Source organism: Mirounga angustirostris, unplaced genomic scaffold, assembly GCF_029215605.1.
Source record: "Mirounga angustirostris isolate CCGP_5_RB_7025 unplaced genomic scaffold, mMirAng1.0.hap1 SCAF_17, whole genome shotgun sequence".
Taxonomy (NCBI): Eukaryota; Metazoa; Chordata; class Mammalia; order Carnivora; family Phocidae; genus Mirounga; species Mirounga angustirostris.
In genome coordinates, this window is record NW_026991725.1 from 17,536,127 (window position 1) to 17,555,263 (window position 19,137).

At 38.2% G+C, this 19,137-nt stretch overlaps 2 protein-coding genes across 3 annotated transcripts in view; one reads left to right on the top strand and one right to left on the bottom strand.

Annotated features, from left to right (window-relative positions):
- STXBP4 (syntaxin binding protein 4) overlaps positions 1 to 19,137 on the bottom strand; it is a 179,984-nt gene that overhangs the window by 153,576 nt on the left and 7,271 nt on the right. The window contains exons 2-4 of one of the 2 annotated variants that reach the window (XM_064582847.1): positions 13,483 to 13,554; positions 12,918 to 13,039; positions 8,561 to 8,693 (exon numbers count right to left, since the gene is read on the bottom strand). In XM_064582847.1, the coding sequence (XP_064438917.1) occupies positions 8,561 to 8,693; positions 12,918 to 12,964 (180 nt within the window). In that variant the 5' untranslated portion in view covers positions 12,965 to 13,039; positions 13,483 to 13,554. The remainder of the gene's footprint in view (positions 1 to 8,560; positions 8,694 to 12,917; positions 13,040 to 13,482; positions 13,555 to 19,137) is intronic. The other variant, XM_064582846.1, reaches the window with a different exon arrangement.
- On the top strand, positions 6,329 to 6,841 carry LOC123854146 (small ribosomal subunit protein eS24-like). The gene has a single exon (XM_045889183.1). The coding sequence runs from the start codon at positions 6,344 to 6,346 to the stop codon at positions 6,662 to 6,664; it is 321 nt and encodes a 106-aa protein (XP_045745139.1). The 5' UTR covers positions 6,329 to 6,343; the 3' UTR covers positions 6,665 to 6,841.

Genomic DNA, 19,137 nt, shown 5'->3' on the forward strand with positions numbered 1-19,137 from the left:
ACAAGAGAAACAAACTTTTTGCCACAGGCAAAAAGATAAGGTTAATAATTGGGAGAATGAACAAAATCCCAGGGTGCTTATTTACAGGAGGAAGAGTGGGGAATGTAGGGAATGTGATCAGGAATGCCTCAGTAGCACTGAAGACGTTCTACTTTTTAAGTCAAGTGGTGAACTCTAAGCAGATTCATAGGCGTTCATTCTATTATTATGCTTCATTTACATGTGTCAAGTATCACATTATTAAAAAGAAGAGGGGCACCTGGTTGGCTCAGTCGATAGAGCATGCAACTCTTGATCTCAGGGTTGTGAGTTCAATCCCTATATTGGGCATGGAGCCTACTTAAAAAAATAAATAAAATAAAATAAAATAGAAAAGAAATTCTCCATCTCCCAAAATAAAAAGAGCTCATAACATCTGCCCGGAAATTAACTAACTGAATTATGTTTTGGTTCTATATTCCAAAACAGGTACTGGAAGTAAGGGACAAATGGAGAAATTTTTAATCTTATTTTAAAATAAATAAATTAGGGGCAACTGGGTGGCTCAGTCATTAAGTGTCTGCCTTCGGCTCAGGTCATGATCCCAGGGTCCTGGGATCGAGCCCAGCATCGGGCTCTGCTCCACAGGAAGCCTGCTTCTCCCTCTCCCACTCCCCCTGCTTGTGTTCCCTCTCTCGCTGTGTCTCTCTCTCTGTCAAATAAATAAAATCTTTTAAAAAATAAAAAATAATAAAATAAGTAAATTAATAAATAAGAAAAATTAAATAAATGTCATTATTAAATCCAGCTCTAGGCCATTTGGAATCTACAAAATAGTTCCTTACTGGAATCAGTTTAGTAAGGTAGATTATAGCTGAAATTTAATGGCTATACTACTACTGACTTGTATCACAAAGCCAGGCAACAATTTAGGGGGAAAATGGAGAAAATGAAGAAAGCCCTGTTTCACTGGAGCAAAGCATATAAAGGACACTAACAAGGAAAGAAAGGATTTTTTAGAATCGGGGTGGCCGATGGTAATAACAGTAAATATTGTCAGATGACAATTCTTTCAACTGGGCAGGAGCCTTCAGAGGTAGTGGACAGAAGGGGAAAGAGCATGGGGTCTGGCAGCCAGACACACCTAAATACAAACTTGAGCTCTACAACTTGCTAGCTAGATGTTCATCAACAGATGGAGAAGAAAGGGGCTGGGGGAGGCACATAATCTCATCCATGAGAAACACAGAACTACATTCAAAACTATTTGAGGAAGCTCCTGTGTCCATGCGTCTCATACAGACCACACCTGGCCGTGAGGGTTGCAGAGAAAAAAGCTACAGAAAACAGAGGTAGGCAATAGGGTTTTGGCAGACCTATTATTTCCCACTCCTCCTCTCATACTGTACAGTATTAGCAACACAGAAGGAAAAGCTCTCATGAACACAATATAGCGTATCTTATATTAAAGCACACTGATGCACTGAAGGAGCATTTTCAGGACGTCTGGGTGGCTCAGTCAGTTAAGCGTCTGTCTTCGGCTCAGGTCATGATCCCAGGTATCAGGCTCCCTGCTCAGTGGGGACTCTGCTTCTCCCTCTCCCTCTGCCCCTCTCAATTGCTCGTGCTCTGTCTCTCTTGCATGCGCACTCTCTCTCAAATAAATTAATAAAATCGTAGGGGGAAAAAAAACACAACAAATTGAAGGAGCATTTTCCAGCCGGACAAAGTCAGAGAAGAGAGGAAGAATAATGCCTTCTGACGGTGAATTCTGGTGTTTATATATTTTTTCTTTCTAAAAAGTATTTATAGTGGTGTTTTTTTTTTTTCTTTGCCCCCTAGAACAAGATCTTAGCTGATCATGTGAATTTCTGAACCTGTTTAAAAGTCAGAACCTGCAAACTCAAAGGTATTTCTTTGAGTCGGGCATTCAAGCCAGTGAGTCCTGCCCCAGTTGGATGAATGTATATGTGAAGATACTAGCTTCGGGGACATGCCAAGGCCTCTTCCACACTGTCTGGGTTCAGATATGGCAGTTAAGGAACAACTGTACACTTTCACGTGCCCACCTTCAGAGTCTGCTTTTCTTCCCGTTGACATTTGCAAAGACGTTGAAAGTGATAACGTACACCTGACCATTTAAATGCTTCTTTTGAAAACTACCAGCACTGTTCATTTATAATGACCATTATACAGTTTTCTAAATAACATATTACCATATTACCATACCATCTACACGGCCTGACTCTGATTTAACTAACTCGTTAGTCCTAAATACTAAGGAACGCTCCTGGCAAGACTCCTGGTTCCTCTCCCACAATTTCAGAAACTGTCAACTTCTTCTATTGCCTGCCAGTTATTAATGTGAATTTAGACAAGTTGCTTAATCTCTATGAGACTTCATTTTCTTAGCTGTAAAGTGGAGATAAATACCTGTCACACAAGGTTGCTATTAGTAATTAAATGACATACATAAATTCTACAAATTCTAAAATTGCAGGTGTTAAATAAAAGTGAGTTGAATCAAAAATCCATGCCTGCTGTAATTTTCACATTGATAGCAAATTTAATCCTGTTACTCCTCAAATTAAGAACCTTTAGGGATGCTTGGGTGGCTCAGTTGGTTAAGTGTCCAACTCTTGATTCGGCTCAGGTCATGATCTCAGGACTCCGCGCTGGGTATGGAGCCTGCTTAAGATTCTCTCTCCCTTTTCCCCTAATTCCCCTCTCTCAAACAACAACAATAAAAAAAAAAAAAAAAAAAAAAAAAACCCTTTAATGGCTGCTCAGGGGTAAGAAAAGTTGAAACTCCTTAACTTTCCAAACCCAGCACAACAAGCTAGCTGCAACCAACTTTTTTCAGCCTCACTCTTCACCTTCCCTCCTCAACACATATATTCTTCATTCTAGTCTCAGAAAATGTTCTTCAAAGCAGCCATGATCTTTGGAACCCTAATGCTTTTACACATCGTAATTCCTGTCTAGAATGCCACCACCAACCCCGCCACTTCTCTGATAAACTTGCACTTAAACTTCACAGCCATATGCAAACATTTTCTCTGCGGTAAGTTTGCCCCACTGCCTGGAATTACTTAATTGTTCCTTTATTTCTGCTCCAAAAGCACTTTTACTTACCTCTGTTATTACACTTACTTTGTACTGTCGCTATCTGTTTACGTATCTTTTTCTCTCCCATTAGAGCACATTAATCCAGCAACTTCCAAACTAGCAGCACTGATTATTTCAGTTGGCCAGAATCATGTCCTTTTCATAGTGCCAGGTACAGAGTAAGTCCACAATCAATTAATCAGGGCCAGGAAACAGTCTGAGGAAATTAAGGTGGCCTCTGACAGAAGTAATAATGGCAAAGGAGAAAAGAGAGTGACTTGTAAAGTGAACCCTCTTGCCTGCTACCCCTTTAGCTTCCATCAATGGGACTGGTTTCTTTACACTGTGCCATCCAGAGGCCTTGGTCCCAGTTCCAGGGATATGCTCAGCATATTCTGAAAACAGACTTCCTATGAAAGATAAATATGTCCTACTTCAATCCTTTGTGAACAATGACTAACCATGAGTATTTATATCTGCGTGATCATTGTCTTCACCTATAGGGTTTGATAAAAAAAAAAAGTCCTTAATTTATCAAATTTAAAGTGACACTGCTTGTAAGATACACCATTTTTTTATGTAGCGCTAAAATAAGAAAATGCTGCCAATTACCCAATGAAATTGACTGTAAGATTCATCCCATAGAGCTTATACATATGTGCTTTAATATATGTCTTAGAATCAGTTAAATGAAATATGAAATGTAGTTATCAGGTTTGAGGAAAAGCTTTTGATTACTGCCTGCTTTCCTTACACTATCAGCGGAAAAACAAAGAAACAAACAGGAATGTTGGAAACTTCAAAGATATTTCGTGTCCAGCATCTAACACAAAGGGCCAGGGAAGAGAGGTACTTGGTGTGGAGCCAGATGGTGGCAGTGGAATAGCAAAGAGGCAGATTAGTAACTCTCAGAAACATGACAGAATGCCTAAGGGATCATTCATTCGTAAATACTAACTGAGCAATTAGTATGTCCAGGTATCACACTGGGGACGAAGGGTATTATTGTGAATAAAATCAGATAGAATCCTTACACTTAGGCAACATACTGTCTTGTGGTTCAGACAGTTGATAAAACAATCACGGATAGAGATATATGTTTACAAACTGAGATAGGTGATACAAAGGAAAGGAACAGGATCTAGGAGCACATATAGGAAAAAAGATCTGGACTAAACTGGAGGGCACAGAGGCACCTGGGTGGCTCAGTTGGTTAAGCATCTGTCTTCAGCTCACATCATGATCCCAGGGTCCTGGGATCGAGCCCCACATCGGGCTCCCTGCTCAGGGGGAGTCTGCTTCTCCCTCTCCTTCTGCCCCTCGCCACCTGCTTGTCCTCTTTTCCTCAAATAAAATCTTAAAAAAAAAAACCAACATAAAATAAACTGGAGGGCACAGAGAACACATTCCTTAGGAATTAGTCTTTGAATAGGTACTTGGAAGTAATGGTAGTGGTGGCGTGGGTGTGTTCCCAGTCAGAGGGAACAGCAAATGAGAAAGCTTCCGGGAACTGAAATGAATACCATTCTGGAAGCCTAAAGATGAAAAGTCAGAGAAATACAGGGAAGAAGTCACATTATACAGAGCCTTGCAGGCAAATGAGTATTAGTATGATAGGCTGGGGGAGGGGGAGGGGAAACGTGTGGTGCACAAGAGCAGGAAAAACTATCATGAGGTCTGATAAACTGTGATGGTGGTGGAGATCAAGGAGGCTGATGGGTTCAAGAGATATTTAGAGAGTAAAAAAGGCAACAGCACATGCTAATAAACTGGGTATAGGTATTAAAGGAGAGAAGTAGTTAGGATGCTTTCAGGTTTTTTGACTTTATGCAACTGGAAGGTGTCGTTCACCAAGACTGGGAACAGAGTTAGAAGCTCTGTTTGGGAAGAGATGGGCAGATGAGGGTGTGGTGTGACTATCATGAATCTTGCCTCAGATATAGTGAGTTTGAGATGCCTTAAGGAGATCCAAATGGAAATGCTGACCAAGCAATTGGATATGTGGGTCTAAAGCTCAAAGGAGTGTCTCAGCCAGAGAAAGGTCTAAGACTGAACACTGAGGACTTCAGACTGATATGGGACTGGCTGGTGGGGTGAAAAGGGCTTTGGAGTTCTCATAGTTCCTTAACTCAGTACCTAGCATATTTGTTCTCATCCTATAAGCTGCCTCTAACACTTAGCGCTGGGAGAATCTTTCCTTCTATTTCAACTGGAAAAAACGTGTCAAGATGCCCCAAGTTTTAACTCTGAATATGTTTTTCAAAAAAACATGGTGTTTTGGTCACTGAACCAGTACTCTGTGTGTGTGTGTGTATTTTTTTTTTTTTTTTTTGCCATTTGAAAACATTAACGTATGTGCAAGGAAGTGGTGGTGGGGGCTCAGGCAGCTAACCATGATTAACTAAAGATGATTCCTTTTGAGTTCCAACAGCCCCCTTAACATGTGAAGTTTGGGAATATAAATGTTATATAATCCATCTATATGCTTGGGGACTGCTTATACTATTAGCTCTGAAACAATATCATATTAAAATAAAATTAGAGCAAGTGAAAACACTCACATGCATTTAAAAAATATTAAGTTGCTCAATTTAGCAACTTAATAAGGATAATCTATGAGCCTATGTTTCCTATTGTATGAATACATCTACTATTGCAGAAATTTTGTGCAGATTAGAAATTTATTAACATGCCTAACAGTATTTAGAACATAGTAAATGCTATTGTTATTAATAAAAACATTTAAAAATAAAATTGCATCAATTTTGCATTTGCAGAATAAATGTGCATGCAACTCTCCATCTTGAGGAAGTATACAAAAATAAGTGCAAGCATCGCAAGCCTACTCATTCTTCTGTCTTCACCTTTCTCTGCTTTAGCTGTTTCTTCCTTTGGACTTGACTAGATATTGTCAAGGAACATTAACAACTCTGTGCTGCTCTCTAGTGGTAAATACAGAATAGAGTCCGTTAAATGACTGCTTTTTGATACCCCTCCAAACAATGAAATTCTAAAAACCAAGAGAAAGTATTTAACTGTAACTTTCAGTCTGCTACCGCTGATAACAGATGAAGAGTCACTCAGCACCTTGCTATCAATTTATTAGTTTAACTACAAGTATTTTTCATGGGAATAAAAAGCACAAACTGATGCTTATCGTAACAGGAAATGTTTATCACTTGTTAGATACCATGATCTGTTACTGCATTATATGAAGTGTGGTTTAAGAAATAGCGTGGATAGCTTGGCCGCCATCATGAACGACACAGTAACTATCCGGACCAGGAAGTTCATGACTAACCGACTACTTCAGCGGAAACAGATGGTCATTGATGTTCTTCACCCCGGAAAGGCAACAGTACCTAAGACAGAAATTCAGGAAAAACTAGCCAAAATGTACAAGACCACACCAGATGTCATATTTGTGTTTGGATTCAGAACCCATTTTGGTGGTGGCAAGACAACCGGCTTTGGCAGGATTTATGATTCCTTGGATTATGCAAAGAAAAATGAACCCAAACACAGACTTGCAAGACATGGCCTGTATGAGAAGAAAAAGACATCAAGAAAACAGTGAAAAGAACGCAAGAACAGAATGAAGAAAGTCAGGGGGACTGCAAAAGCCAATGTTGGTGCTGGCAAAAAGAAGTGAGCTGGAAATTGGACAACAGAAGGAGTAAAGATGCTGCAGTGGCTTTATCTGTGGTGGTTGTGCAGATTTTTCATGAGAGGATCAAGAAACTAAAAATGTTAATGTGAAAAAAAAAAGAAATATCGTGACTATAGTGAACATACACACACACTCACACACACACATCCCTCAACTAAAGTAGGCCTAAATATCTCAATTCTTACAAGACAAATTTCATTTTTTTTTTTTTAAGTTTTATTTATTTATTTGACAGAGAGAGCTCAAGTAGGCAGAGCAGTAGATAGAGGGAGATGGAGAAGCAGGCTCCCCACTGAGCAGGGAGCCCGATGGGGGCTCGATCCCAGAACCCTGGGATCATGACCTGAGCCGAAGGCAGTCGCTTAACCAACTGAGCCACCCAGTTTTTGTTTGAATTTGTTCAAATTTAGTATTTAAGTATACTTTTATTTGGTTAATAATTTAAATTCAATAGCTACAAATTTATATTTTTGTATTATACTTACAACATGGTAAGTGTATCCTATTATCTCAACAAACTTGAAACAATTGAAATCATTTCTACTATTTTTGCAAATTATTGGTGAAGCTAATTTTTTTTCTTAACAAGGAAAAAAAATTCAGTTGACTAGATAAACTGCTTGCTAAACAAGTGTTTGGGATGAGGGTGGGGGTAAGGGCAAGACTATTTACTAAACCAAAACAAATAAGAGAAAAACAACGATATGAACAAACAATGATAAAATGATCCTTTCTCATGCTATATAGCTTGACATTAATACAATATTTTATTAAATTCTTTATATCCTATATCTCTCCAAAAAGGACTGGAGGCAATTTCAACAACAGACATAGAATCACATTAGTAAAACAAAAATGGCAAATGGAATTCAAGAGAAATGAAAATGCAAATATAGTTAACTAATTTCTTAACTAAGTTGCTGATATTATGCTTCAAATTTGGATCTGAGCTTCCTAACAACCAGAGCAAAAAAGAAATCATGATTTACATATTTCTTACAGCAAAGAGGAGAGTAAGGCTTTCTAATCCCTAAAAAAAAAAAAAGTTCTGGTCTTATTTCTAAATCTAATTTCTCACGTGGGCAACTAATGAGTGATATAATTAACAAACTCAACAAGAATTATTGCAAATTCAGAAATGAGCAGATTTTATATGCTAAGTTTGCTTGTTGGTTTTGCACTTAGGAGAGGCTAAATGAATGTAGTTCAAGTTTAAATGATCCGACTTAATCCAAACTCTCAGAGCAGTAGAGAGATAACATGTCTTCAAATATAATTTCCCTCACCAGATTTCGAATAAGAGTTAAATAGCACAAATATATAACCTTGGGGCACCTGGGTGGCTCAGTCAGTTGAGCGTCTGAAGCTTGGTTTGAGCTCAGGTAATGATCTCAGGGTCCTGAAATGGAGCCCTGCACTGGGCTCTGTGCTCAGTGCAGTGTCTGCTTGTCCCTCTCCCTCTGCCCCTCCCCCTGCTCTTTCTTGAATTTAAAAAACAAAAACAAACAAAAAACATTTCCTTCAAAAAAAAAAAATATACATATGACCTTTAGTTAAGAGTCTGAAATCTGTTCTTTTTCTATTTATTTCCTACTCATTTATTAGGTTAAAGCTCCTTGAAGGTAAAGGCCTATCTTCTAGTTCTTGTAGGATCTTTCACTGAGAAATGGTCACAGTGGCGTTCAGTTAATACTAAAAATTTAGTGATGTAGTAGGAAAACAAACCTCACCACTGGTGGTTGGGGTTTTTTTGTGAAGTGTTATTTTATTTTATTTTATTTTATTTTATTTTTTCCATTTTACCTTATAACAGTCTCCTCCAGGAATGATTTCCTGAATATATACCAAGGGACCCTCATTCCGGTTAATTCCTCCTAGGATCTTCAGACCAAGGCCTGTTTCCTTGGTAACTGTAATCATCTGAAAGGCAGGATCCCTAAGATAAAGTAAATTAGCATTCACAGGTTAGCCTAGAGATCTGTGCCTACTTTCTCTTTAAACTACTTGCTAAATCAAATTCTTAGATCTAGATACCCCGAAATATTCAGTATATACTAGCAACAACATTTAGAAAAGTATGGTGATAGAAAAGCAATCAAATGGATTCTGTTACCTCTATTATTTATTTATTTTTTTAATAAAAACAATCAAACCATAGAAGAAATCACAGCAATAATGTTTATTTCTTGGGAGTAGAACAAAAAAAAATACCTTCCAACATAGGATTTAAATATATGTAAAGAAGTATTAAAGGTAACTGAAGAGATGTGTCTTTAGCTGACTTTTAGACTACACTGAGGGATTCCAAAATTAAAGATTTTAGTGAGTTAGGTAAGCGACTTTTTAAAAGACATGTCTGTGGCCATTTACAGCAAAATAAATACGACCTCCGCTTGAATCTCAAAAAGAAAAGTTTATCTTTTTAATTTAGGAACAGTATTTTCTGATAGAAAGGATGTGCTCCATCCATAATTTCCATCAGATGTAAGAGCAATGCCATTAGAAAAGAAGGAACTGTGAAAAGAATTCTGCAAAAGATATACCCCCAAGTTATGTTTCTGAACACTCCAGTTAGAGAGGAGACTTTTACTGGTCTGAGAGAGCTTGAACACAGTTTGAAATAAGGCTTAGACTGCTTTCCTGTGATGTACTGGGTACTGTGCTAAGCAATATATATACATTATGCCATTCAACTTAGTATTTATACAACTCCTAAGATTATTACCCTCATTTTTCTAAAATCACCAAAATCTGGGAAGGTTAACTTGGTGGTCTAAGGTTACGAAGCTGGAGAACAGCAATGGAAACCCAGTTTGTCTTACTCCAGAGGCAAAATGTGGTGTAAGATCTGCTTGGTTGCTGTATTAAGGCCACTTTTGAATTAGAGGACTTTCAGCTATCTTCAAACATATCAAAAAACTGAAACTGCTATTAAAAAAGAGTTGCCTCGGGGTGCCTGGGTGGCTCAGTCAGTTAAGCAGCTGCCTTCAGCTCAGGCCATGATCCCACAGTCCTGGGATCAAGTCCTGCGTCAGGCTCCCTGCTCAGCGAGAGCCTGCTTCTCCCTCTCCCTCTGCCTGCCGCTCTGCCTACTTGTGCTCTCTGTCTCTGTCAAAAAAAAAAAAAAAATCTTAAAAAAAAAGACTTGCCTCATATCTTACATATGATTATAGCTTTCAGAAAAAACTTTCTTAGTTCTGCTATGGAAATTCTAACTCTATCTTTAAGAAAATGTGTATTCAAAAGTTAAATCATAAAAAAATAGAATGAAAGAAATTAAAATATAAAAAAACACCTCCCTGCTTCTGAATATTTTGCTTTCTATATAGGACAGCCTCCAAGGTTGCATTGTACTGAATTAGGCTCTGGTGTTGGATGGCCTATCTGGTTACTAGGGCAACAGTCAATTAGCTAGGAAAAGAGGCAGTCGGGACTGGGTCCACAATGTTTCACTGTTACAGATTTCAGAAGCTCAGCCCACTCTTGATGGAATATTAAGCTGTAAGGGCATAAAGGAGTGAAGCCTAGAAATAAGAGAGTGGAAGGGGAGAGGGAATGAAGGTACCTCATTAGGTACCTCCCATAACCTCTTAAACCCTCTAAATGCGAGTTTCCTTCAATGGGGACAGCATATAATCTCCACCAAGTATTATTGTTTCAGTAAAGGATCCCTCCTTTCCTTTTCTTTTCTTTTTTTTTTATTTGACAGAGAGAGAGAGCACAGGTAGGCAGAGTGGCAGGCAGAGGGAGAGGGAGAAGCAGACTCCCCGCTGAGCAAGGAGCCCGATGTGGGGCTCGATCTCCGGACCCTGGGATCATGACCTGAGCCGAAGGCAGACGCTTAATGACTGAGCCACCCAGGCGCCCCCCCTCCTTTTCTAATACCAATAGAATATCTGTATTTCACACAGCATTTACTTCCTAGGACCTTATTTTAAACCCCCCCTAAGAATTTATATTATTTACTTTTCTTAGCTATTAACAATAGTTCTGCCGCTCAACTTTAATCACAGTTAGAGAACTGCAAGTTAAAACTAGGCAGAGATATTGTTTTTCACCTATCAGATCAACATAAATTTAAAACTGACCATATACTCCGATGACAAGTCTACAGGAAAAGAGGTACTCTTGTACACTGTTGATGAGAATGCAAAATGGCGTAACTCCTAAAGAGAGAATTTGGTAATCTCTAAATTTACCTTCTGACTCAGAAATACCATTTCTAGGAATTCATCCCAAAGATACTCTGGTAAAAAATACAAAATGACTTGCATACTAGGTTATTCATTTTGGCATAAGTTGTAATCTCCAAAACTTGCAAACAATGGATGTCCATCAATAAGGTACTGGCTGAGGGCACCTGGGTGGCTAGTCAGTTAAGTGTCTGCCTTTGGCTCAGGTCATGATACCAAGATTCTGGGATCGAGCCCCGCATCAGGCTCCCTGCTCAGTGGGGAGCCTGCTTCTCCTCTCCCTCTGCCACTCCCCCCTGCTTGTGCTCTCTCACTCTCTCTGTCAAATAAATAAATAAAATCTTAAAAAAAATTAAAAAAAATAAGGTACTGGCTGAATAAACTATGGTACATTCACAGGATAGAATCTTACACAGTTGTAACAAGGTACAAGGTAGACATTTACAGACTGATGTGATCACCAGGATATAATTTAAGTTTAAAAAAAAAGGCAAGATCAAAAACTATATATAATATGCTACCTTTTTGTTAAGAATATGCTGGCAAGTCGAACCTAGGAGGCGGAGCCAGGATATTTGGGGCCATCTTGCCTCAGTCATATGATTCTTTCCCATGGGCTTGATTTTGCCTTAGGTAGTTGGACAAAATTCTGTGCTGTCCCAGAATGTCAAACTGTTCAGCACCAGGGCATAGAGCTCTGTGCATGGAGTTCTTTGCATACCACTCAGATGGGCCTGGCTTGTGCCCCTTGGAGCCTGGAGTTTCCCAGTACTCTCAGGAGGTGTCAGAGAAAGACATCCTGAATTTAACTGGCCTGATACTCTTCTCCAGGGAAGACCTGTGAGTCTGAGCTGAAGGGCTGGTGTGCATTTGTTTACTGTTAATATGCACATATATAATATATATATATTTATATGTATTTGCTTATACAAAAGAAGCATTGAAAAGGAACCAGGGGCGCCTGGGTGGCTCAGATGGTTAAGCGTCTGCCTTCGGCTCAGGTAATGATCTCAGGGTCCTGGGATCGAGCCCCACATCCGGCTCCTGGCTCAGCAGGGAGTCTGCTTTTCCCTCTCCCTCTGCCTCTCCCCCTGCTCATGCTCTCTCTCTCTTTCTCTGTATCTCTGTGTCTCAAATGAATAAATAAAATCTTAAAAAAAAAAAAAAAGGAACCAAAAATAAAAATGGTTATCTATAGGAAGAACGAGGTCACAGAATAAATGAAGGACAAGAACGACTTCTCTGAATATACCTTGTTATATGTGTGTTACATGTTTGCATGTCTGCATGCCCTTTGGAATGTGACTTTACTGTTCCTTCCATTAAAATGTAAAGTCTATATCTCTACCCATTGAATTTGGACTTGGCTATCTGATTGCTTCAGACCAATGGTACACCAGCAAATGTGAGGGAAACAGACATTTGAAAAACACTTGGGTGTGTTGTTGGGAACCATTCCACCATCATGTGAAAGAGCCTGAGCTAGCCTCCTGGAGAATGAGATCAAGTTCAAAGAGATAGCCAACCAGCCCTTCTAGATGAGGTGCCAGAACATGTGAATGGGGCCATCCTACACTTCTGGTACATACCAGAAGAACTGCTCAGCCAATCTACCAAATCATGAGAAAGAATAAATGCTTGTTTTCTGGAGGCATTTTGGGTGGTTTGTTACTCAGCAAAAATTAATCTTACATTATTTTTATACTGGGGTCATAAAATATTTTAGATATTCGAAAAAATCAGATCAAATTTTTAAAAAAACAATTTCTATAAAGAATTATAAAAAAGAATGCAGAATTTATCCTATACACTGATTTACACTGGAAGGTAATTATTGCTCAACTTCCTTATTATGCTACCTTAGACCACAGTTAACTGTATAAAATTTTCAATCAAAAGTTCATTAACATTCTACATATTTCAAACTATGATAGCTCAAAACATTTTAAATTTAATTTAAAAATTACTTTTCAAGTAGACTGGATGATACCACAGCAGATGTATTTTTATTCATGATTTTACCACAGGATACTTGGATTTAACTGGATAAATGAAGATCTTGATGAAGAGTCTAGAAATTCTTCTTTTCCTGAGAATGGAGACGTAGAAAATAAATTTTCATGTCTTAAGAGTAGTCAAATTTGACTTCAACTTTGCATAAAAACACCACATACATGCATAGACATGTTAGATGTATTTTATGTATTTTGAATTATGGCACTTTAGTCATTGCTGATAAAATCTGAGAAATATAAAGACAGTTCGATAGATAGATATAGCTATAGGACTACATCCACATGATTATCTGTATCTATATAAAATCTGCATTTTCTGGCAGAGGTGAGGAACACAGCTAAGCTTCAGGTAACTATTATAGCTTCTACCATTAATATACTTAAAAATGACATAATAATAAAAGACTGTGACAAATATCTCTTGTAATCACAAGGCTAGAAAGTTTATAGTCAGAATGTCTGTAAAATAATTATATAATACACTGTTGAAAAAAAAAAGAAATTCCTATCATCTTACCAGCTATCTTGAGGGACTTCCTGCAGATCTTATATTACTTTGATTCATATTACTCCACAAGCTTCTTACATACTTTATGAAAAAAAAATATATATATATGATTTTAATGTCTCATACAGCTCCACTGTCAATATTAAAGAGAATGGTGCAGTTTCACTGAAGTAAAAAAGTTGTATTTGAATAGAGCTTTACCCTCTCTGCATAATAAATATGAATAAAGTATAGAAACTTAAAAGACATTAAGAACATTTAGCACAATCCTCTTATTAAAGAAATGAATAACTAATTCAGAAATTGTGTGCTTTTCCTCACACAAATGAGAAACAGGAGAAACAGTCAATGGTTGTTTTTCTAGCTAGCACTCAGGCTTCAGAGCCTAGAGCATGAACCTTGACATCAGAGATACCTGGATTCCAATTTGAGCTTCTAGGCTACTCCAAGCCTTATTTCTTCATAGGTACAGTAACTATCTTGACTGTAGTGATGGTTTTACAAATGCATATACATGTCAAAACTTAGCAAATTTTCTCACTATAAATAATATGTACTGTTGGTTATAAATCAATTATATCTTGGAGCACCTGAGTGGCTCAGTTGGTTGAGTGTCCAACTCTTGATTTTGGGTCAGGTCATGATTTCAGAGTTGTGAGATCGAGCCCTGTGTGGGGCTCCATGCCCAGCAGGAAGCCTGCTTCTCCCTCTCCCACTACCTCTGCTTGTGTTCCCTCTCTCGCTGTCTGTCAAATAAATAAATAAAATTAAAAAAAAATAAATCATACCTTAATAAAGCTAAATTTTTAAAAAATCTGATTTTCATTTAAAGTTGCCAGAATGGGGTGCGCCTGGGTGGCTCAGTTGTTAAGCGTCTGCCTTCGGCTCAGGTCATGATCCCAGAGTCCTGGGATCGAGCCCCGTGTCGGGCTCCCTGCTCTGCGGGAAGCCTGCTTCTCCCTCCCCCACTCCCCCTGCTTGTGTTCCTGCTCTCGCTGTCTCTGTCTCTGTCAAATAAATAAATAAAATCTTAAAAAAAAAAAAAAATAAAGTTGCCAGAATGGAAAGGGGCTAGGGGTATGGACAAAATAAGTGAAGGGGAGTTGGAGGTATAGGCTTCCAGTTATGGAATGAGTAAGTCATAAAGAGCCCACTTTGTAAGAGTATAAACTCATAATGTTCATGAATAAATGGGAGAAGAGCCATTAGGTGAAATGTTTGACAAATTTCTGGAAGACAAAAAATAGATGGTGAAATGATAACTCATAAAGGAGGACTGAAGAAGCTGAAAGCTAGGGGCAAGGCTTCCTAAACATTTTTCTTTTCTTTTCTTTTTTTAGAAAGAGAATGTGCACGCAAGCTGGGGAGGGGCAGAAGAGGGAGAAGGAGCAAGACGATCTTAAGCAGGTTCCATGCCCAGCACGGAGTCTGATGCGGGGCTCGATCTCACAACACTGAGAGCACGACCTGAGCCAAAATCAAGTCAGATTCTTTAACCGACTGAGCCACGCAGATGCCCCGACTTCTTAAACATTTGTGAGTTGGAGCACAGAGAGAAAACGGGAATATGTGTGTGCTGTACTGGGGTGAACAGAGGTGGCATGCTATACCTCTGAGTTGCTGTGGGGAAATCAGTAACTCAGCACACCAGTAACTGATTCAAAGCAAAATTCTGGCCTAAGAAACAGGTGGAAGGAGATGCAGGAGGAACCTGTCTTGAGGAATCCCAGAGAGGCTGAGGACTCAGAAAGCCAAAGTTTTAGGGAGAGCAAAACTGAGGCAGAGAACTAAAATCAAGGCAATTATCCCAGCACTTCTCTAACCACTGAATGAGGAAGAAATCACAGATTCTGCTGTAAATAATCTGAATGGACCCTCTGGGAACCCGACATAGTGTTGTTCCACTGGCCTGAATGTTAAAATCCTGCTTCAACTTTCACAGTCCCTGTGGTAGCAAGCAACAGGAACAGAGGAAGCATGCAGATGAAAAGCGTCAGAGAAATGAAGCCAAAGTGAGTAAGATCCCCATCTAGTGGTGATCTGTCCTAACTGGACACAGAGTCCCCAAGTGATGAAACATAACCCGGGTCTAACGGACATACCGTGGCTAAACTGTACAATAGATTTCATATAATGTCATACTTAACAAGGCATTTTAAAATATTTCTATTTTAAAGTACTACAATGAAATTTAAGTGTTTAAATTACTTCATTCACTTAACATGCCTGACAGTGTCCTGAATGCTGGAGGTGAGGTGGAAATAGGAGTGGGAAGACGAACCATGAGAGACGATGGACTCTGAGAAACAAACTGAGGGTTCTAGAGGGGAGTGGGGTGGGGGGATGGGTTAGCCTGGTGATAGGTATTAAAGGGGGCACGTTCTGCATGGAGCACTGGGTGTTATGCACAAACAATGAATCATGGAACACTTCATCTAAAACTAACGATGTAATGTATGGGGATTAACATAACAATAAAAAAAAAGCAGAGTCTGTCCCCAAAGACAGTCAAGTAAACAGATATCAGGAAGGTGCTAAGTGCTCTGACAGTGGTGTGCACAGGGGGGCTGGGGGAGCACGGAGGAAGGCCACTCAACCCAGAATGGAATCATCATTAAGCACCAATGTGGCCAGACACCATGTTAGAGGATTTTACCCTCCCTCAAAAGAGCCCCACAATATTATTACATATTTATATTTACATAAATGAAAGGTATTTACATAAATGAAAACCACATCATGGAGAAGCTCTGTGACTTGTCCATGACCACATGGCTGAACAGTTTTAAAGTGGAATGTGAATCCAGTTTTCTCGAGCTCCAAACCCAACCTTTTTCCACTACGGCATGCTGGGAAACTGATTTATGTGGAAAAACTTCATTCTCTGAAAATACAGGATGAGATTAACAGTACTAATAGGCTGTCTATATGGAGATGATACTGTTGATTAAACTAACAGAAACTGGTTTAATTTTATCCATCCAAACAGCAGGCTTTTTTTTTTAATTAGCCAGGTATTCCTGTCATATCCTTAAACCTTAAATATCATAAAATGCCTCTCCCTTCCCTCTTTTATTTATTCCCTATTCCTTCCTTTACAGAAACTAGCAAGCCCCTCAACCAAAAGGGGTTCTGTAATGTTACACACACACACACTAAACCCCACATTAATGAACGACACAGAAGGGAAACATTCTATTCTTTTACAGAAAATCTGCCCAGTCAAGGAAAATATATTGTTTTTCTAGTTTGGTGACTCATAAGGAGGAAAATGTGAGGTCAGCCAAAACAGAGAAAGTGGAACACTGGGGGGGAAAAATTCTTGTTTTATACAATAAATCTATTCCAGAAAACTCAAATTAGAGCTTTACTTTGATTAAAAGTTTTAATTCTATATCATTAGAAATCTCATTAGATAAAAAATCTGCCTGTGATGCATATGTTTGAATAACAGACTTAATAATTTATATTCCCAAAGAGATGGCATTCAATACTTTTCTAAAACTAGTTCTTTTTACTAGACCAAAATTAAGAAAATAAAAAGGAAAGGGATAAAAACATCCGGCAGAAAAGATGATAAATATTAACTTGATGAAATTACAATATTGAATGAATTAGTATTTTTAGTTTTTTAAAAATAGCTAATACATTCCCATGAGGTATATGTAATGGATGTATATATGCATCCTATCTATCTCCACACCATTTCCACATACTTAAGTACCCACTATTTTTGTTTCTTGTGAATACTTTTAGTTCCTTTATGCATAAACAAATATGAATAAATATTGACTCCTTTGCTTTTGTTTCGACTGGGAAAGTAGGTTACAACCAGCACAAAGCATCTAGCTGTTCATGCTGTGCACTGTACAATCCCTGAGGGTATGGGTCACATACATGATATAAACAGGTCCTCTGGTGTATATAGTAGTCCTGAATACTATAAGCATGGCTGTGCAATCTGCTGGGGTGTTTTTTTTTTTTTTTTAATTAATATAGAACCTGGAATTATTTCTGTATTTTTATATAGCATCCTAATTCTTTTTTTTGTTTTTAAGAGGGAGAGGGAGGGCGCCTGGGTGGCTCAGTTGGTTAAGCAACTGCCTTCGGCTCAGGTCATGATCCTGGAGTCCCGGGATCGAGTCCCGCGTCGGGCTCCCTGCTCAGCGGGGAGTCTGCTTCTCCCTCTCCCGCTCCCCCCTCTTGTGCTCTCTCACTCTCTCTCTCTCAAATAAATAAATAAAATCTTTAAAAAAAAAAAAAAAAAGAGGGAGAGGGAGAACTCCCCCTGCTTGTGTTCCCTCTCTCGCTGTGTCTCTCTCTGTCAGATAGATAAATAAAAAAAATCTTTACAAAAAAATAAATGAATAAAAAATAAATAAATAAAGAGGGAGCAGGAGAATCTTAAGCAGGCTCCATGCTCACTGTGGAGCCCGATGCAGGGCTCGATCGCACAACCATGAGATCATGAACTGAGTTGAAATCAAGAGTTGGATGCTTAACTGACTGAGCCACCCAGGCACCCCCCTATTTCTTTTTTATTTTTCATAGCTGCATGGTATTCCATTTTATGGATGGACCATATTTATTTATTCCCTTATTGATAGATACTTAAATTGTTTCACATTTTTTGCTATTATAAACATGCTGTGATGAAACCCTATAGATCACATCACATGTGCACAAATTTATCTGTATGACAAATTTACAAAAATAGGTTATCATCATTTATACACATTTGATATTTTGATAGAAACTGCCAAACTGCCCTCAGTCATCAACTGTCCTAATTTACCATCCCTCCAATAATAGTGACTGATACTCCAAATTCTCACCAATAGGGTGTATTACATAACTATTGGATTTTTGACAATCTTATTGATAAAAGCAGTATCTTAAGATCTTAAGTCTGATGAGGCTGAACATTTGTTTTTATATTTTAAGAACCCTTTAGTATCTCCTTTTATGTGAACTTTATTTTTATATCTTTTGCCTATTTTTCTCTACATGGTTAGCTTTTTTCTGTCCAGTTTCTAGGAGTTCTTACATCCCAGGGAGACTATCTCCTCTTCTTGCATTAAGAATTGCAAATACACTTTCCTCCTTTATTCTTAGTTATGGATTTTGTTGTTATTGTTGTTATACAAAGGCCTGTGGCTAAATTTATCAATTTTTCATGGTAAGTCCTTAAGTCAAATGTAAGTCCTTATACACTCCAAAGTTATAAAGAACTCTCTCATATTTTCTTCTAGTATTTTTATAGTCTCATTTAAAAAGCTTTGATCCATTTGGAATCCATCCTAGTATATAGTATAAGGTATAGATCCAACTCTTATTTTCTCCCAAGAACATCACTAAGTTGCCTCCACAACATTATTAAACAATCCATCTTTTCCCACTGATTTGAGATTAGACCTTTATCATATATCAAATCTCATAAATATTTGGACCTACTTCTGTGCTTTTTATTCTTGCCCATTGGTTAGTCTATCTTAATAATGGTTTACAATATGTTTTACATCTGGTAAATCCAACCCTCTCTCATTACTTCTTTTGTTAACCAAGTTTTCCTGGCTATTTTTGGTTGTTTATTTTTACCCATTAACTTTAAAATTTTATCTTATTTACAAAACAATATAATGCCAATTGTTGGGGAATCATGTT